Source organism: Quercus robur, chromosome 7 (assembly GCF_932294415.1).
Source record: "Quercus robur chromosome 7, dhQueRobu3.1, whole genome shotgun sequence".
Classification (NCBI taxonomy): domain Eukaryota; kingdom Viridiplantae; phylum Streptophyta; class Magnoliopsida; order Fagales; family Fagaceae; genus Quercus; species Quercus robur.
Window position 1 is genome coordinate 45276150 of NC_065540.1, and position 19454 is coordinate 45295603.

Sequence of the window (19454 nt, forward strand, 5' to 3'; positions counted from 1 at the left end):
TAACTAGAATTCAACGGAAAGTAAGAAGAAAAATATTTTTGAAATTCTTATTCATGAAATTCTAACCCGAATTTTTGTTTACATATTATACGCCTATTTAAAGGCTTAAGAAAACTTATTTTTCAAGTAATATGATTATATTTTGATTAGAAGACCCTTAAAAACACCTAGAATCAAGAAAATAAAATCCTCTATTCTAAGATAGCAATAATTATATAAAAATTAAAAAACTAACAAATGATAAACATTAAACCCCATATGTTGTCCTATATCACTTGGTAAAATATCCTAGTTCTACACATGATTTTATTGGACTCCCCTCTCCCTTATTTCTCATCCCATTATTTTGAGAGAGAGAGAGCCAAAACCAAACAAAACAAATGAAGAAAGGTCCTACCCCCAACACCCCCCCCCCCCCCCCCCCCACCCACACACACACAGAGCTAAATACAACTAATGGAGTAGTTCTTAATTTAAATGCTTAGAAGGCTAGTTGTAGCTCATTTAAGAGAAGTAATTCGGTGACTTCCTTTTATTAGGTGCCCATTCTAAATACAACTATAGAGTGGCGCTTAATTAAATGCTATTATTACATTCTAGGCTACTTTTGGTGAGCATGCAACGTGAACGTGCTTCAATTCCAAAAATGGCATGACGACCAAGACAGATTTGTGGAGACTAAGGTTGGTTCAATCAAGCTTAGCTCAAAGGAAAATCTATTGCCTAGAGGGCAACATTAATTGATTTAGGAGCCCTTTAACATTGGTGGTTTCTACTTTCTACTCCTATAGTTCCAAGGATAGTACTATTTGGTGTCTTAATAAGGGCACTGTTCCGTACATCCTCTCACAACAACATGGAACCCACATGTACATGTGGGTGTAAGAGGCCAGGCAGTACATTGAGGGTGTGTCACAATATCACAGCTCCTCAACCTTGGGTTAATTAAGACAAAAGCATTTGATTTGGGCTGTAAAAAACTTTCAAGACATGTATCAATGAGAGAGAGAGAGAGAGAGAGAGCTGTTGTGCCTAGGGTAGCCATTAGCAGCCCAAGCACCAGCATTATTGTGGCAATCATGGAAGGGCTTTTACCAACATGACCGGATTTAGCCATTTAGAAAACTATATATGGAAGGAATAGGAAACAAAAAGCTAAGATAACCAACTATGCCTTATACTATTGTTTAGCTGCCCTTTTATAGAGTGAGAGATATAGATGGATGCTTGTACTATATATATATATATATATATATTTTTTTTTTTGAAACTGTACTATATATTTCTTTTTGAGTGACTATATCCACATTTTGCATTTTTGTTGGTCAAGCACTCTACGTGAACCAAGTTGTAGACGAACCAACTTGCATCATTCAAGGCACATCTAACTGCTCATTAATTTGTGGAAATTTCTCCCCATGCCTTTGAATTGTCTTCAATTTTTCAATGTCCCACCGTATTTGGTTTTATTTGAAACAAACAGTCTTATTGGTTGCCTTCCTACGGAAATTTACATGTTTATGTGAAGGATATGCATAGTGCTTACCAATTTGATGATATTTAAAATTGATTCACTTAATTTTATAATTCAGATTAAATATCATAAATCTAAAAGTCTATCTATTATGGTGTGAAAATTCTACATTGTCAAGTTCAAGAAATAAAATCTTAACGGTGAAATGTACTCTCTCTATTTACATGAAAGTATATCAAATAAATAGAGATGATCTTGTTCCTACGTTTTACATCAATGCAACATTTAATGGATGGATTCTGTCTTTCATTTCTACAATCAATCATTTTCCAATTTTATTTGTATCACGTGCAAAGTCTGGATTACTTGTAGTGCTGTTAGATGTAAAAGAATGTTGTTTCTACAGAAACTCATTGTTATCAAGGGAGTACTTCTCCCATAGAAGTGAATAATTGATCATTCATCAATTGGCACAACTATAGTCATATGGGCCAAAATAATTGTTCAAATGAGTAGAAAATAAGTGGGAAAGCAAAGAGAGTGGATACTAATTTCCACTAGGTCCACTATAGGCCAACTAGTCATATGGGCCAAAAACCAAATAGTAATTAGATTTAATTAATATGCATTATGAAAAATTTTCATTGACCTTCCTTGAGGTTATTATTATTATTATTATTGTACTCACGTACATTTACTCTAATTTTGAATAAGACACTTACTTCTCCTAAATTACAAACTATTTACATTGACCTCCCTAGATAATTGAAATAAAATTTTTTTTTTTAATCTCAAATTTTCCTATATGCAAGTGGAGGGTAAAGTATAAAATATAAGAATTTTAAACTCTTTTTCAGTTATTGAGTGAAAGTTAGTATAAATAGTTGACATTTTTAGAGGAGATGAATTTCTTATTCTAAACTAGAAGAGAGGTAAATGTTAGAACGGAAAACTTAAAAGGAAATCTTTGCAATTTTTCTTATAAAATATTCGAATTTTGAGTATCCAGATATATATTCTCTACACTGTGTTATCTCAAGTTCTAACTGTTGTTTTTCTTACCTAAAAAATAAAAATAAAAACCTCCCATTTTTCTTGCATCGACTAATATTAAAAAAAAAGTGAGAAATATATACATATTATTTTCATATTATGGTAACATAGTCAAATGATTTGTCCTTTCATTTTTCTTCTTTACCAAACAAATAAATGTCATCTTCATTTGACATTCTTTCACTTTTGCATTCTTCCTACCAAATATTTATGATAAACTAACAATCTCTTTTTTCTTCTTTATTTTTATATCCATCCTACTTTTGTTCAGTCCTCCCTATCAAATTAAAGGAGAAAACTTGAAAGTAACAGAACTATATACGATTAATCTTTGATTTTGGTAGGTTTAAACACAAAAAGAATCAGAGAAAAGCATTATTCCATATCCTACAATTTGGTACTTCAAGTTTCTGTCGGTCAACTAGACGATAAAACGAGTCTTTCTACGAAAGATAATTAAACCAGGGGCGGAGCCACATAGTGGCTTGGGGGGGCCGAGGCCCCTGCAAAAAAAAAAAAATTCCCATTAGACTATGAAGAAAAAATAATTAGGCCCCCCCAACCTTAGGCAGCCGGCCCCCCCTCCCAATTTCTCACCCATTCTCCCAGGCCTCAATCAAAAATTAGTAACATCCTCAGATTAAATAAAAAAAAAAAAAATTATCTGTTCTACTTTCAAGCAAAAAAAAAAAAAAAAAAAAAAGCCCAAAAAAAATTGAACTAAAATCTGAAAAAAAAAATAAAATTCACAGAGAAGCCCACGGCAAGCTAAGCCCACGGTGAGCCCAGTAGCTCGCTCACGGCAAGCCCACGCACTCTCAACCGAAAAAAAAAAAAAATAAAAAAAAATAAAAAATAAAAAATTACAGAGAATCAGAAAATCCAACCATCACGTCGCTGGCAGAGAAATCAAATCGGTGGCAGATACCACAATGCCCGATACTGCCTATACAGAGCAAATCAAGCTCAACAACAAACCAAACTCAACACTCAACAGCAAACCAAACACAGAGAGAAACACAACGAACACAGAGAGACAGAGGTTTTATCTAAAAAAAAAAAAATCCCAAATACACAAATAAAAACCAAACCCCAGCAAACCCACGGTCACGTCGCCGCGACGCCGCAGCTCGCTTGTCGTCGTCGTCGTCGCTCGCCCCTCATCGCAGATCGGAGATCGGCCTCTGCTCCGGTGCTCCCACCGGCCCTCCCTCAAGGTATTTCTCTCTCTCTTTATCTCACTGTCACTAAAATGAAAAATGGAACGAAATCTTTGTAGATCGTCGACGCCAGACGGTAGATCGGTCATCACTCATCGCCGTCGGAGATCTACCGTTGACTAGTTGCTTCCTCCGCTCCGGCTCCGGCTCCGGCAATCCGGCCTTCCCTCAAGGTTTTTCTTTCTGACTCTCTCTCTCTCTCTCTCTCTCTATCTCACCGAATGGTTTAGACTGTTTATGAATCTTGTTCTGCCTGAGCCCTTTTATTCTTTTAACTTTAATATCATCTCACATTCTCACTCATTCTTTTTATTTTTTTGGCTGAATACATCTCAATCATTCATTGGTTGATTTTTTTTTTTTTTTCTTTATCTTATCCGGTTATCCCTCATTGTTGGTCAATGGTCAATGTGTTGGTTTTTAGTGTAAACCAACATTATTAAATAATAATTAATATTTATTCAAAAGTTAATAATTAAATTATTAGCTATTATTTATTGCAATTTTTTAAGAATTGTTTAATTATTTATTGCTATATTTTAGGAATTGTAACAAAGGATATGTTATGCTAAAATTAATGACAAATAAATTAAAACTATATTGCGTAATTACCAACTAGGATTAAAGCATTATAATTAATGACAAATAAATTAAAGCAATATAGTTTATTGTTATGCTAAACAACAATAATTAAAGTTATATAATTAAATTAACCAATACATTATAAAAGATAAATTAATTAAATTATTTGAGGGGTTATTATTAATTAAAGTTGTATTAAAAATGGGTTGACTGTTTAAATTATAGTAAAAATTTTGTTTTTTCCTTGAGTATGAATAATATTCATATAACTAAGCAAAAATTTCTAATTAAAATTTTATTTTTTAAAATTCTTTTCAGGTTAATTGAGTCATATTCTTAAAGCTAAAAGAATTATGAGCAAACGAAAAACAATTGATGCATTCTTTAAGAAAAAAGATGTTAGCAATTCAGAAATTAGGACACCTGTGACTGTAGAAACAAATGTTAATACTTCGATGCCTGATGAACACACCTCCAAATGTCCAAAATTTCAATCTGAAGAGATAGATCGTGATCTAGGAACACGTAAACAAATATGTGAATTTCCTATCAACAAACAAGATGAAATTCGACGAGCTTATCTCATAAATGGTCCATACCAACCTGAAGATATAGTCTGTCCATACAATGATAATACTCATCGTCGTCGATTTCAACCTTCATGGTTTGTTTCACATAAGGATTGGTTGGAATACTCACCTACAACGGATGCATTATATTGTCTACCTTGCTACCTTTTTAGTAAGAAACCAATAGGTCGTCCCGGATCACATGATTTTATTCTCTATTTTTTTGTTTCTCACAGGTTTGAAATTTCGGTTGAATTCCCAACATGTTCAAGTATATAATAATATATAAAAGTTGATAATTTTGTATCCAATAGACTTAAAAATTATATTTGGTATATCTCTGTTACAACCCGGCCCCCCAAGCATGTATTCCTGGCTACGCCCCTGAATTAAACAATCTGTCCCACAAGGTCTTTTGGCTTGGATTCATAGCGTACATGTCAATTAAACAATCTCTGTCCCACAAGGTCTTTTGGCTTGGATTCATAGCGTACATGTCATTTAATTACTGATGGGGATTTTAGGTTGTAATATTTGCTTTCACAAAGAGAAAGCTAAAATATGTCCCTAATGTGAAATGTCTGGTGGTAAATGGTTTCCGAATGAAAGACCAACCAAGATTGATAGCAAACTTCCTGCTTTTTATATTTAAATATTAATTTAAATTTTGATATTTTTTTATTATTAATAATTAAACTATTTTTCTGCTTCTTTTGAAATATAAATTTAATAATTTAGTTTTTGATGTGATAAATGAATAGAGATCTTTTACATTTTACAGTAATCACATCAGGCCTAGCAGCATATCTAATTTTGCTATAAAGAGTAGTACACAAGTAACACGTGTAAAAGAGAGAAACTTAGAAATCTAGTTGATTAAATAGAAGAAAAAAAATTATATATAGAGAGGCTTCTATACACGTAACGTGTGTAAAAAAGAGAAAACCTAAATCTAAATATAAAAAAAAAATATATATATATATATATATATTGATAAATTGGGATAAGCATTGAGTAGATAACATTCAGTCAATGAGTTTTAGAGGACCTCATACTCAGCAATAAATAATAATAAAAATATAGAGATAAAGTTACCCTTCCATTCACCACCAAGAACAACAAAAGGGAGAAAACTTTGCAATGGTAAAATAAAACATGAAGAAGAAGATCCAAAAGAGAAGGAGTGTAAATAAAAGTCAACTTGAAATGAATGTACAACCGATTTATGAGCAACTAAAAAAAAAAAAAAAAAGGAAAGCTGAAAAGATAATCAAGATGGAGAGCAGCAAGAGGTAAGCAGAGAAGAAGGGTAGATATTCCTTCAAGAATGAAGATAAATATAAAGTTTATTTATTTAATATTAGAGATAGTATTGGATTTCATTAATTAACTTGTCCATACTCCATAAAACTAGTATTAATTTTAATTTTGAATTTAAATTTGTTAGACTCTTCAACTTCTGCTCTTGGGAGAGTAAAAATTTGTACAATCTTAACTACGGTAGATAGAATTCAAATTTAAGAGAATGCGCAACATTCAATGAGGAAATAAAAGTTGTTGTGGATTTTTTTTTTTTGTTCCTAGCATTATTTTTTTTTCCAAAAAAAACTTAATTTTTATTGATTAAATTTTTTGGGACAATTTTTTTTTCTAAGCGAAAAGGCCTTAATAGATAGAGGGGACCTTCTTCCATTTGGGGCTTAGGCAATTGCCTCAGTCTCCTCTGAGCCAACCTTGCTATTATTATACTTTTTGTAAGAACATGAGTTGAATAGTTGTGATGAACATACGTCCCTCTCTTCCTTGAGCTAAGGATGTATATAAGTTTATTTATTTACCAGTTGATTTAAAGGAAGGATTTTTAAGGTGCTTGTACCAAGGTTGTATGGTGGATTTAATGCAGAAGGAGTGGTGGTAGGTTAGAGCATTAAATGTCAATTTGATGGGTAGACTTTTCTCCGACACTTATATCAAGTTCGATGGGATTTTTGGGTACACGGCTCTTAAAGTCCTTAATTGTATAATGGTTAAAATTTAATTTAGTTCCTTGACTTTTTCAATTGTACAAGTAGTTATATAATGGTGTAAATTTAATTTAGTTTCTTAACTTTTACTTCAATTGTACAATTAGTTATATAAAGGTTAAAATATAATTTAGTTCCTTAACTATTACTTCAATTGTTAAATTACTCTCTAAGATTTAATTTTTGTCAATTTAGTCTCTAAGTTTGTTGTTTCGTTGATTTCATTAACTTAATTTGGTGGCTGCAAAGGATCATTGAAAAGTTTGGGAGGAAAATTGGGGATGAGCTGTCCAATGTTGCTACACAAACTCTTCCCTATGGTGGTATTTGGCAAGTGGGATTGGAGAAATCTGACAAAGAATATTTTGGTTTTGTGATGGTTAGCAAATTAGCAGGATTTTGTTGAATACAATTCTATTTGTTGTGAGTACTTTTTAGTCTTCATATATGAAGGAAATTCAAATTTCAACATTCTTGTATTTGATAAAACTGCCACTAAAATTCAATATCCAATGACCAAGAATTCTAAATTGGAAATGAGTCAATATGATCATTTTGTCCAAATTTGTAATTAGTAGATTATATCTTTTAAACATTTTTAAAAAATAAAACTAAAAATCTAGTTGAAAGCATTTATGAGATTCGTCATTTAATAGATCTTATTATTGGATAAGTATTACTTAAAAAAATTATATTTAAACAACTTAATTTACTAACAGATTTGCATAGATCATAGGACTGGGTTCTGTTGACTCATTTTGACAATGGGATTAAAATTGGCAAAAATTAAACTAGAAGGGCTCATTTGTCATTTGACAATTGAAGAAAAAATCAATAGGCTAAATTTTAGTCATTTTGTAACAATAAAAATATCTTCTTCCTTTTTGTTTTTGGTAAAAAAATGCATTGAAACAAATATACACTTCTAAAAATTTGAATAAAATCATGGAAAAGTAGAAGTGAAATGACCATAAAGGGAGTGAAAATTATTTGATGCATCATTGCACTAGGTTAGCTTATTTTCTTAAAGGTGAGTCAAAAATTAACTTTAAACAATAATATAAATTGTTATTTGATGAAACATTTTTGTTTCACTTTTAAGCAAATAAGTTGGAGTAGTGCATTTGACTAGCTTATCTGTTGTCAATTTATTTTCTTAAAATGTGAGATAAAAAGCAACTTTAACTAACAAGTTACTTTATTTCTTATTTAATAATTTTTGTCACACATTTAAGCAAATAAACTAATTGTAGATGTAGATTCCAGTTAGTTCAACTGATAAACTCTCTAATGGTTGAATAAAATATCTGGGATTCAATCTCCGCCTATACCAAAAACTGATTGGTGTCTTGGTCTGATGATAAAGAGTTATCATCAGGAGCGAACGTCATAAGTTGAAACTCTCTCCAAAATAAAAAAAATAAAAAACACTAATTGTAAATAAGCTAACCAAATGCACACAGAATCCTACACCATTGATTTGAACTCTAGATATTTTCGTTAAAAACACTAAAAAAAGCTAAGCGGTTGAATTACAAATTCTCGGCCCTAAATTGAAAATCTTGTTAAATACAATGGAAAAGTATTTCCATGAGGCATTTAAATGTGCACAAACTATATAATTAAAAAATAAAGACAGTGAATATGTGCTAAAGAATTGAAGGAGGTGGCTAAGGAGTGGAGACCAACCCACATGAGACTAGACTCTAGACCTGCCAAATTTTCTAATTGACATTTCAAAACAAATGATGCTAATACTGACAAGTGACAATCACCAAACAGAATGCTAGTGACCCAAAATATCAGAAAAAGAGGTCCTTATCTTATCTCTAAGGCAAAATGCCAAATCCTAGCTTCCAGAAATGAACAAAGGTGTGATTTAAAGAGCATTTGGAAGCTAGTAATCCTTGATGTACTGTAATGTGGAAAATCGAGATTTCAATAGTTATTTGTGTCCAAACATGACCTATTTCCTTAGAGGCGTGCGATATATAGCTGATTTTATCAAGATTAGTAGACCATGACTTAGAACTTCTGGCTGCTGGACTTGGTGTGCTCAATAGGTCAATAAGTGACAACCGCAAATTCATGCGGTGACTAGGGGAAGGGAGCCACCTCAAAAACTTATGGGACTAATTCAGTTATCATATTCTAGCCGCTTCCTAAATATGAACGTGTATATTCAAAGATATTCTGGACAAAATTTGATTACAAATTTGGTTGTAGCCAATAATTACAACTCTCGTTATAAAAATTAATATGACTACATATTTTTAATATTTGACCATTGGATTGCATAATATTTATGTTCTTAACATGCATGCCAAATTCTGTAACAATCGGATGTTATTTACTATTCGATTTATAAACTTATTTTTTATGTATAATTTTAGACTATAAAAACTTGAAATTTAAACATTTGATTAATAAGATAACTATTGATCTTTATTCTTTTGGAAATTTTATAAGTATAGAAGATATAAGAAGAATGTGAAATCCAATGGTAGATTTATCAAAATTCGTATCCAATAAAAAAATATTGAATAAAATTGTAGTTATTGGCAATTTTTTTCTTTTCTTATTTTGTGATAATGGGAGGGAAAAAGAGAAAAATAATAATAATATAGTTTATGTGGTTTGGCCATGTGGGCTACATTCACTGGACAAGTAGTGCTCAAAACACTAGATTTTCTTATTTACTTTTCTTGATAATATTTTACAATGAAATCTATATTTGCATATTTGTAATGGAGATTATGTACAAAATTCAATGATATAATTCAAATTTAAATTGTATATTGCTTCAAAACCACAATTTTCAACAATCAATTTCCTGATTTATTAGCTAATCCCACGATTTTTTTTACTAGAATTAACATCTTGATTTGGTCTCCAGTAACATTGAAAGTAAATTATATTTTTCTAATATACTTATATATTCTAACATCCCCTAAGACTTAACTTGAGGTTTCACCAAAACTTGAGTTTGGAAGGAAAGTTCTCAATTTACAAAAATCTTTAATGTTCATTGTTTACTTGTATTGGTTAGGAGTGTTAAGGACATCAATTTTCAATCCTAGGCAAGGCGCATGCAAGTCTTCCCTTATACCTAAGATCTACTAAGTAAAGTAAATAGGTTAGGAGTGTTAGGGATTTCAATGTGCAATCCTAGGCAAAGAGCAAGTCTTCACTTATACATAAGATCTACTAAGTAAACATATGATTTGGGACTCAATACAAAACCAAACATAACACAAAACACTCATACAATCCAATTCACTTCAATCCAATCCATTTGAATCCACACAATTTAAAGAGTCATAATATTCCCCACTTAAATTTCTAATTGGTTAGAAGCGTTAGGGACATCAATGTGCGGTCCTAGGCAAGGAGCAAGTCTTCACTTATACAAAAGATCTACTAAGTAAACACTACATTTGGGACTCAATACACAACCAAACATAATACAAGACACTCATACAATCCAATTCAATTCAATCCAATCAATTTGAATCCACGCAATTTAAAGAATCATTATATTTCCCACTTAAATTTCTAACATTCTCGTTAAAGTCCCCTTATGTGCTGCAATACCCTTGAGCCACATGATGTACTAGGTTTGTTTTGATTCTATTTGTAATGATATGAAGAAAGGGTAACATATTTGTGTCTATACCCCAAAAGGACTTGTCAAATTACATTTAGGGCTCCTCGTAATCACTTGGATGCTCAAGATCTACCTAGTAAATATCCAATGTGGGGCTTAGGTCAAGCTATCCATAGGTCAGTTGAAGTGGTCAACTTGGCATCAAGCTGGTCTCAATGGTTTTGGAATCACACAAATTGTTACCAACCTCAAGCATATGGATCATTAACTGCCACAACTTGAGAGTTACAATGACCAAATCGATTGAAAAGAAGTTAGATTTGGTGGCATTGACACGTAGTGATGTAGCTATCATATCCAGTGGAGCCTCACAAGATTGGATAGAGATCTCATCAAATTTGCAAACCATGTTGGCACACGATGAAGAACAAAAACTCTGGGTGAAGGGAGGAAGGAGGAGTTATCATATTGGTCAGAGTCAGATTTCAAATCAAGAAACCTGTCACTCAACCTGAGATCGTCAGGTTTTCTTGGTACACACCCACCATTCACCGATCCAATGGTTAAACCTGATGGCCTTTGGTTCGGATTCCTCTCGATCAAACGGTTTGGTTAGGTTTGGGTCTGGGTTGGACAACCTTAAACTCAACACATACCCACACATCTCACTTACACAAAAATAAAACACAATTACCAAAAAAAAAGATTTATCGAACTTTTACCTTTTGCCAACCTAAAATTGGATGTCTAACTACAGATAAAGCTTTGCAAGTTCTCAGATATCATAATTTCTCATTTCTGTTAGAAGAATTTTGAACTCCTCATGTTCCTTTATACAATACAACCATGTTTGAACAATAAATCTAGGATCAAAATAAAAATTCACAAAAATTTTTACACAACTTCCAAATTTATCTATCAATTCACATAAAAGGGTTATCAAAAGAATTTTTTTGTGACTTTAGAACGGCTCATGTTGAAATCTTTGTAATCTTGAATTATTATTTATGGCTAGCCATTCTTGCCGCAAACTAGCGAAATGCATTTTCTACAAATGGAACATATTTATGATGAAAGAACTACAGTCATACGTTGCTTTGGTATAGCTTATTTTAATTAGTTTTAAAAACTAGATTAAAAAAAAATTGTATTTACAAAAAAATTAAAAAAAAAAAAAAGTTGTGCATAAACAAATTTTATTTTTATGAAAAAAAAAAAAAAAGAAACAAAACCATGCGATGTGAATGTGACTAAGAATTCATCAACATGAGTCATGTTCTCTCCCACGAATAGAAAAACGATTTTGGCTTCGGTTTTTTTTTTTGTTATTGTATCTTGTGTCAAAAAAAAAAAATCATTTTAGAGAAATTTGTTTCTTAATTGAAATCATGGAAAATGTCTTTTTAGTATGATATAATCCTACACAAAAATTAAATAAATAAAGAGAAGTTCCTTACGTCCGAATGGAAATTTCTTCGTAAGTTCTTGACATATAGTACTCTCCTTCCTAAGGTAAGTTACTAAAGTTCCATAGTTGGGTAAGTTATAAGTTTGCCTAAGGTAGTCTCCAGAGCATAATATTTTGTTTATTAGTTGCGCAATGTTCTAACCCTCTTTTACAATTTTCCCCAATAAGTTCGAGTCGAAAACGTTAAGCACTCAGGATCTCCATCTTTTAGGTCATAGGATATGAATTATGATATTTTTTGTTAAATTTCATGCAAGCAATGTTTTTTGTCGTTGTGGACAATTACATGTAGGGGAAAGTGTGACCATCAATGTTGTGTTGTGCAATAATGTACAAATATAAGACAAAATATGTGTGTGAATATTGAAACCCATCTATTATAGGAAATTCACTTCCTAGATGATCTCCCTTTGTACTTCGTAGTCAGGAAATAATATAGAGTAATATTTAGTCCAAGATTATTTGCCTTCTTTATTTATGATCATAATAAAAAGGAAGAACAAGCAGCTTTCTTATTCCATGCATGAAGTGCTCATGATATGCACTCTTTAGTTGAAATTAACTTGGAACTTAGGCTGCTTGTTTGGTAGAAAAAGCCCCCAGTGTTTCTCAAACTCTGGATTTTTCTGATTCTCATCAAACATGGCAAACACATAAGTTTCTATTGGCCTTCCAGGCTTCTTTGGAGTCCCTCCCTTCACATGTTGAATCAAATTGTTGATGTAAGTCCTTTCATTATCAAGTGTTGTCGCTGTCCCTCCAGCTGAAGGCCAACCAGTCTCCGATATAACAATCACCAAAGACCCCCCACCGGCCCTCTCTAAAGCCGTGTAAACAGCATCAAGAATGGCATCGAAAAGGTTGCGATAACTGAGTGGGGGATCATTCACTACAGTTGAAGGAGCAGTGAAAAGAGCATAGTCAAGGCGGATGCTATTGAGGTTATCCTTGTAACTAAGATAAGGGTACAAGTTAACGAGTAATGGGGACTTGTTGTTCACTAAGAAGCTGATGATAGGATCAAGAAATGGTCGGAATTCGGGCTTGAGGGAGCCATTTGATGGAGGGAAGGATACTTTTAGGATTCCGGTGTGAACGGCAGTGGAAACTTTGATTTGGTTACCAAGGCCAGCAGTGGAAATTGCATTTTGTATGTTTCTCAAGGCCGGGACAACAAACCTTGCATTTGGACCTAAGGGGTCTACCTCATTTCCGACTGCAATGTATTTGAATTTGACATTGCCATAGTTTTTCACATTATTTTGGACCCATGTGTTTGCATTGGCTTGGTTGGAAGCAATGTTTCCAAGCTGGTCATTGGGGACACCAAGGATGAGCTCAATATTGGTGCCTCTGAGGGCTTGTAGAGCAGCTTGGTTTGGATCATAGAGTCTCATTCTTCGGATGTTATATTGGTTGTAAAGCGCTACCACCTCTCTTTGTGGTGGTAGGTTGCCAAGCATTCCATAACAAACACCTATTTGGGCACCTGCAATACATCATACAAGAAGTCAGTAATTGTGCACATTTTCTTTCTGAACGAATCTTTTTGAGGATGTTGTATTAATCAAATTAGGAATAAAAACTATGAAGGTATGGAAGTAAGATCCTATAGAGTTTTTATAGTAACTCTACTACAAAGTTCCTAAAATGACAGCCAAATCTAATCCATTCATTTCAAAATGAATTCATAAGATATTTAGGAACACCGTAGTGGAGTTACGTAAGAAACTTTTAACGATCCTAATCCAAGGGCCTAGGAAAAGGATCATGATCCCACAAATGCTAAGATGGGGCAAAGGGAGATTTTAGGACACACATATGGTGCAAATTGAGAGAGAGACCTGTTGTGTCTAAGCTAGCCATCAGCATGGCAAATAGTAGTGGCGCTATAGAAATCATGGAAGGGCTTATAGTACTAGCAGAATGGGATTTAGCCATTGAGCAAAACTGATGAGAAGAGGAAGAACAAGCTAAGCATAACAAGTATGTCTCCAGGACTACTAATACTTTGCCCTTTTATAGGGGGGAAATGCAAGTGCTTGAGACTTTTTTAGTGGCTATTCACTCCACATTTTAGCTGGTCAAGCACGCCTTGGAAGTTGCAGCACTTAAAGCACATCTACCTCCTTATTATCTTAAGGCTTTGCTCAGCACCTTTGAAAAGTCTAAGAGTTCGCCTTGTCCATCTACCTTCTTAGCATTTACTTCAACGACAATGGTTTTCTAAAATAGCAGTTCTAGTACCCGTTCCATCACCCTCCCTTTTAAATAATAATAATAATAATAAATCAATAGTTATAATGGGGGAGAATTATCTGTTTTAAATACTAAAATATGATAATTGAGTTATAAGACTTTTTGCTGATATGTCCCATTAATTGTCTATTATTCCATTTTTCGGGGTTAAATTTTAACCATTCTAAGTGAAAAGTCTACCATAAAAATTAAAATTAAAATTTAAAAATTAAAAAAAAAAAAAAAAAAAAAAAACCCAGTTATAATTTTTCCCTCTTTGAACCTGTTAAAATTAAAGGTGAAATAGAAAATTGATGTAGAAACTAGAAGCAACAAGAGATAAAGAGAGAGAAAGAATTACGTGGTTAGGCTTGGCTGCTACATCCATACCTCTAAAGGCTATATGGCTATATCTTGTATTCACTTGATTGATAACACATTACAAGAGAACCCATATTTATAATGGGATTCACATAATTTGAAAATGGGTTGATTACTAATTTATTACATGGATATTCTGATTTTTAATTTCATTTCAATGTAATTGATCACTCCAATATCTTGATTTTGTCTTCAATTTGTGAATAGCAAATCATACTTAACTCAAGGTGAAAGCTTTATGAAGCCTTAAATTTGGAACAATCTTGAGATGATCCCTTGAGTGAAGCCTTGAAAATGACCGGATTGATTGGATATGGGTCAAGCACAGTGGAGAAAGATAAGTGTGAATTGTTAACATCCGAAAAAGGCCAAGAAAATGCCACTCTGTCCTAAGATTGGAGAATGTCTTGAATTGAGTAGAAACTGTGAGTGAGAATTTGGAAAGAATTGGCCCGAGATAGTTCATATTTCCTAAATGAATAAATAAGGGCTACTTCTTTATCTTCTACTTCTGTTCTATATTTCTATTGTACAATTTAATGTTACTCCTTATTTTTATTTTGTTTAATATTTGGGCCATTTAACTCTACTTATTTATCGTGTGAGATTACAACCAAACAACTAACTAAGAAACCTTTTCTAAGCAGTAAAACTTATAGGTGAATATTCCCATCTGCCAGAACCAATTGTTGGGTGCTTGGGTTGATTTTTGATAATGCCAATAAAGTAGGTCTATAACCTGAGTTCAAAATAAGGGAGAATAAAGCCCACAATTCACTCTAGTATTAAATAAAAACTAGTGATGCATAATAAAGAGAGATCGTAAAAGGCCTTGTAGTCATAATGAAAACAAAAGGAATATTATCGAAATATTAAAAATTTTATATATATATATATATATATATTTTTTTTTTTTGCCGTTAATGTTATACAAATAGGGAGAATAAGGAAGGTGATGAAGGAGAGAGTGGACACTACTCGTGCCATCACACGAGATCATGTGTGTGGTATAGCATTAAAGACAATAAAAATAACGCTACTATTTCATGTTGTTGTATTTACTCCAAGTCAAAATAGTGAATACAGTTTATAAGTTAAGTTAAAAGAGTCAGAGAGTTTTTCTAGAGTTGAGTTGGAAGCCCACTCCCCCCTTCCCCCACCTTTTTTTTTTTTTTTTTTTATAATAATAATAATAATAATAATTATTATTATTATTATTATTATTTTATTTGTTATGGTTGTGGAATTTAAATCAGATTAGGGAGGCACTTACTATCCATCTACTCATAAGAACCAAGGCTTTTTAATTATTGGGTTTTTTTAGAAAAATGGCCTTATTTTGAGCTTTATGGAAATTCGGGATAATGTGGCAAATATAGCAAATCTAGATTAGTGTTTTTAGTTTTGTTTGTGACCAGCACATAGGCTTGATCATAGACCTTTAGGTTTTACTAGTATTCAAAGCTAACTTCGCAAAATGCAAGTTTAGGCTCTGGAATAAGCCCAAATAGGCTCACTATTTACCTCAAGACCACACTCCTTCAATGTCCCCAAATAAAATATATAAGCTTAGGCGATGCATGAAAAAATAAAATATGTTACAAAATGTATAACGGGTCCAAAGAGTACTAAGCTTTGCTTGCAATGGGCATGTAGAATATTCTCAAAATTTGCCATCAACACTGGGTAAATAAGTGGTATTCACCCTTAATGGACTAAGGGTTTTATACTCATGCCCAGAACAAAAATTAAAAGAATGGATAATAATGAAATTCTTTATTGTTTTGTGGTTTGAGTATAGAGAAAATGTATACAATGGTTTTTTGTTTCTTAATCCTCTAATCAAATTTTACCTATTTTGTTGAAAATTTTAGTGTCCTGAAAGGAAAATAATATAAAAATATTTTTCAAATTTCTTTACTCTCTCCCTATTGAGAAATCAACAGAATTTTTAAAATTAAATAAATGAGCGGATTGTAAATCCTATCATTTATAAATTTATATAAAATAGTAAAATTCTTTATCCAAACACATGGTGATAGAGTTTCGTTTGGCCAAGCCTCTAATGAAGGTCTAACAAAAGTCTCTGTCTTCTTCTCTAAGGTCCAACAAGCATTGAAACAATATTTTACAGATAATACATCAAAGAGTACTCAAAATTGATGTTTTTGGTGTTCTTTGCAACTACTATAATATTACAACAGAGATTTATAATTCATTATCAGAGTATTTAAAATGATTTTACAAGATAAACAAGCAAAGAATGAAAGTCTGAAGATAAACCAAAGGACCCAACCACATGAGCTATTATGTCTTTCTTCTGAAATAACAGAAGGGAACTGCAGATTAAATCAATTCAATTAGTGTTGTTGAATGCTTAATTCACATCAAGAGCAAGACTTGTACCTGAAGAGGAAGACACTGTTGTAATCTCAAGTTCTAGGATCTTACTGGTTAGAAAAGTGGCTGGGTCCTTTGACATCTAACTACCATATCTGAGTAAAACTCATCCATTCAAGGATCTAACGTGATGCTCTTTTCTCTTTTCAAACAACAGTCTCCTTAATATCAAGACTATCTTATCAAGAATTCCATCATTTTCGACTAGAAACTGCTCAGCTTCATGTTTACCACTGAAAAGTTTCCCATCTATTAGGTAGTTGCTTCCTTCTTTGACAATGACTCCATGTTCACAAGCTAACTCCAATACCTCAGCTTCACAGCAAAAGCCTCTCCCAAATTGTATCCCCAATTCGGCCTTTTTCATTGAAGGCGCCAGATTGTTTTTCACCACTTGGACGCAAACCCCAAGGCCAGTTACCTGGAACGTAAGTTATTATTAAAAATACTAATAAAAAATATAAACAAAAACAAGTAAAATATGATCAAGTAAACACAATAAATCAAAAGAAAAATGCTCACAATAGTAAAAAGAAAGAGCAGAAAAAATATGAAAATCCCTACATAATCCTAGATGCAATAGGCTGCAACCACCTTTCTTGTCCATGGCTAATTTAATTCCTTTATTCACCCATCAAATTTAGGACCTTCCACCATCAAATTTTAAGCAAAGATAAAATTATTGTTCACAAAACAACAGCTTTCTCAGTATTTTGACACATTTTTCAAGAAAATAGATCTAGGTAGAACATCTACTGCTTATTCATCTGAGCAGAATACTTGGCTCTACTGCAAGTGTCAAGCTGCTGACAGTGGAATGTTGCGGTTATATATATCCTTCAATTGATAAATTAATCCTTATTTATTTATTTAACATTTTCCTTTATCTTTCCACTCAACTTAAGATCTGACTTTATGTTGTTACTATGAAGACAACAAAATTTGAGACAATGACACCATCAATCACAAACCGACACCATATACTTGAAACACAGATCCATAACTCCAAAAGAGAGTGAGGGGGGATGCCTTTGTCATTATTTGGTATAATAGAAAGTCTATACAGACACATAAATACAATTTAATGCCAAAGTACCCAATAAAGCCCGTTATTATTAATACTAACTTTCTCTAGAAAGATTAATAGGAAGAGGGAAGCCACCATTTTTATTTATTTATTTAGGTGAACAACAATGTTACAACAACAAAGCCTTAGTCCCAAATCTTTTGGGGTGGGCTATAGATCCACAACAAATTAATTAGGGTTGGCTACATGTATTCTTTTCCTCCATTCTATGCTATTCAAAGTCATAATCATTGTAACTTCCTTAATTGACATGTCTTTTTTTACTACTAATACAACTACTACTAATATTATTTTTTGTCCTCATCTACCATTTTTTGTTCCCTCAACTTAAATTAACTCACTCTTTCTTACCTGTGCATTAATCGCTTTCCTCTGAGCATGATAAAAAAATATGGGGGAAATTACACTTTACCACCTTAAACTATACCCCATATTACACTTTTTATCCTAAACTTTTCAAATGCACGTTTTGCACCCTAAACAATAACCCTTGTTACACTTTGCACCCCGACATTAATTTAATGTTAACTTGGATGGAAATTCAAAGTTTAGGGTGCAAAGTGTAATCAAGAGTATAGTATAAGGTGGTAAAATGTAATTTCTCCAAATTAATAGCAAACTTGATGTCAATGTGCAAAGTGAACAAAGATTATAATTTAGGGTGTAAAACATGCATTCGAAAAGTTTTCGGTGCAAAGTATAATCAAGGGTATAGTTTTAAGATGGTAATGTGTAATTTTCCCAAAAATATGAGGTAGAGGAGATGCAGATATTTATTCAAAAAGCTAAATGCAAACTCCTAAAGAGGTTGGTAGCATGAGATTTTGAAAAATATAATAAAATAATATCTGCAAGCAATAATCAAAAACACTATTGCTCATTAATGCTTCTTATTATCAAAAGTCACAAAAGATAAACCTTTTCCTCAGCCTTGAGTAATCCTGTCCTTATCATCTTCATTCGTACAGCTGCATAGAATTTCAAGGCATTTCCGCCACAGGTGACCTCATCCACAAGTCCAAAACCTTGCCCTAATTTTGGACTTGATCGAACCTGGAAATAAAAGGTAATACGAGAAGGTAAATGGATTTCATCATCACTACAACTGATAAAATAATAACATATAAACAAAGAGGTTAAAGATGACCAAATATATCGTCTTCAACCTGATTAAGGAAAACAATAAGAGTTTGAGATTGGCATAATGAGTAATTGATTTTTCTTAGTGCTTGGGTCATTATCCGGGATTGCATATCTTGAAAGGTGCTACCAATCATATGATCAAGTTCACATTGGGGGACAAGGGCAGCCACCTGAAAAGGCCAACATGCAGGACATTATTAGAGCATGA

The 19454-nt window shown here is 32.6% G+C and overlaps 3 protein-coding genes and 1 long non-coding RNA gene across 13 annotated transcripts in view; 1 reads left to right on the top strand and 3 right to left on the bottom strand.

Annotated features, from left to right (window-relative positions):
• The window catches only part of LOC126693644 (uncharacterized), a 76646-nt gene that overhangs the window by 41233 nt on the left and 15959 nt on the right, over nt 1-19454 (top strand). The gene's annotated exons all lie outside the window — the stretch shown is intronic.
• Nucleotides 1-19454, bottom strand: part of LOC126693641 (DNA repair protein recA homolog 2, mitochondrial-like) — a 51335-nt gene that overhangs the window by 8513 nt on the left and 23368 nt on the right. The window lies entirely within an intron of this gene.
• Nucleotides 12444-14001, bottom strand: LOC126693638 (glucan endo-1,3-beta-glucosidase, basic isoform-like). The gene is made up of 2 exons (XM_050389697.1): nt 13842-14001; nt 12444-13486 (listed from the first exon to the last, which is right to left on the bottom strand). Exons 1-2 carry the CDS (start codon nt 13936-13938, stop codon nt 12546-12548), a joined length of 1038 nt encoding a protein of 345 aa, XP_050245654.1. The 5' UTR covers nt 13939-14001; the 3' UTR covers nt 12444-12545.
• The window catches only part of LOC126693635 (DNA repair protein recA homolog 2, mitochondrial-like), a 51765-nt gene continuing 49076 nt past the window's right edge, over nt 16766-19454 (bottom strand). For 7 of the 8 annotated variants that reach the window (XM_050389690.1, XM_050389686.1, XM_050389691.1 and 4 more), the window contains 3 exons: nt 19270-19416; nt 19022-19156; nt 16766-17437 (listed from right to left, as the gene is read on the bottom strand). In XM_050389690.1, coding sequence (XP_050245647.1) covers nt 17123-17437; nt 19022-19156; nt 19270-19416 — 597 coding nt within the window. In that variant the 3' untranslated portion in view covers nt 16766-17122. The remainder of the gene's footprint in view (nt 17438-19021; nt 19157-19269; nt 19417-19454) is intronic. The other variant, XR_007645439.1, reaches the window with a different exon arrangement.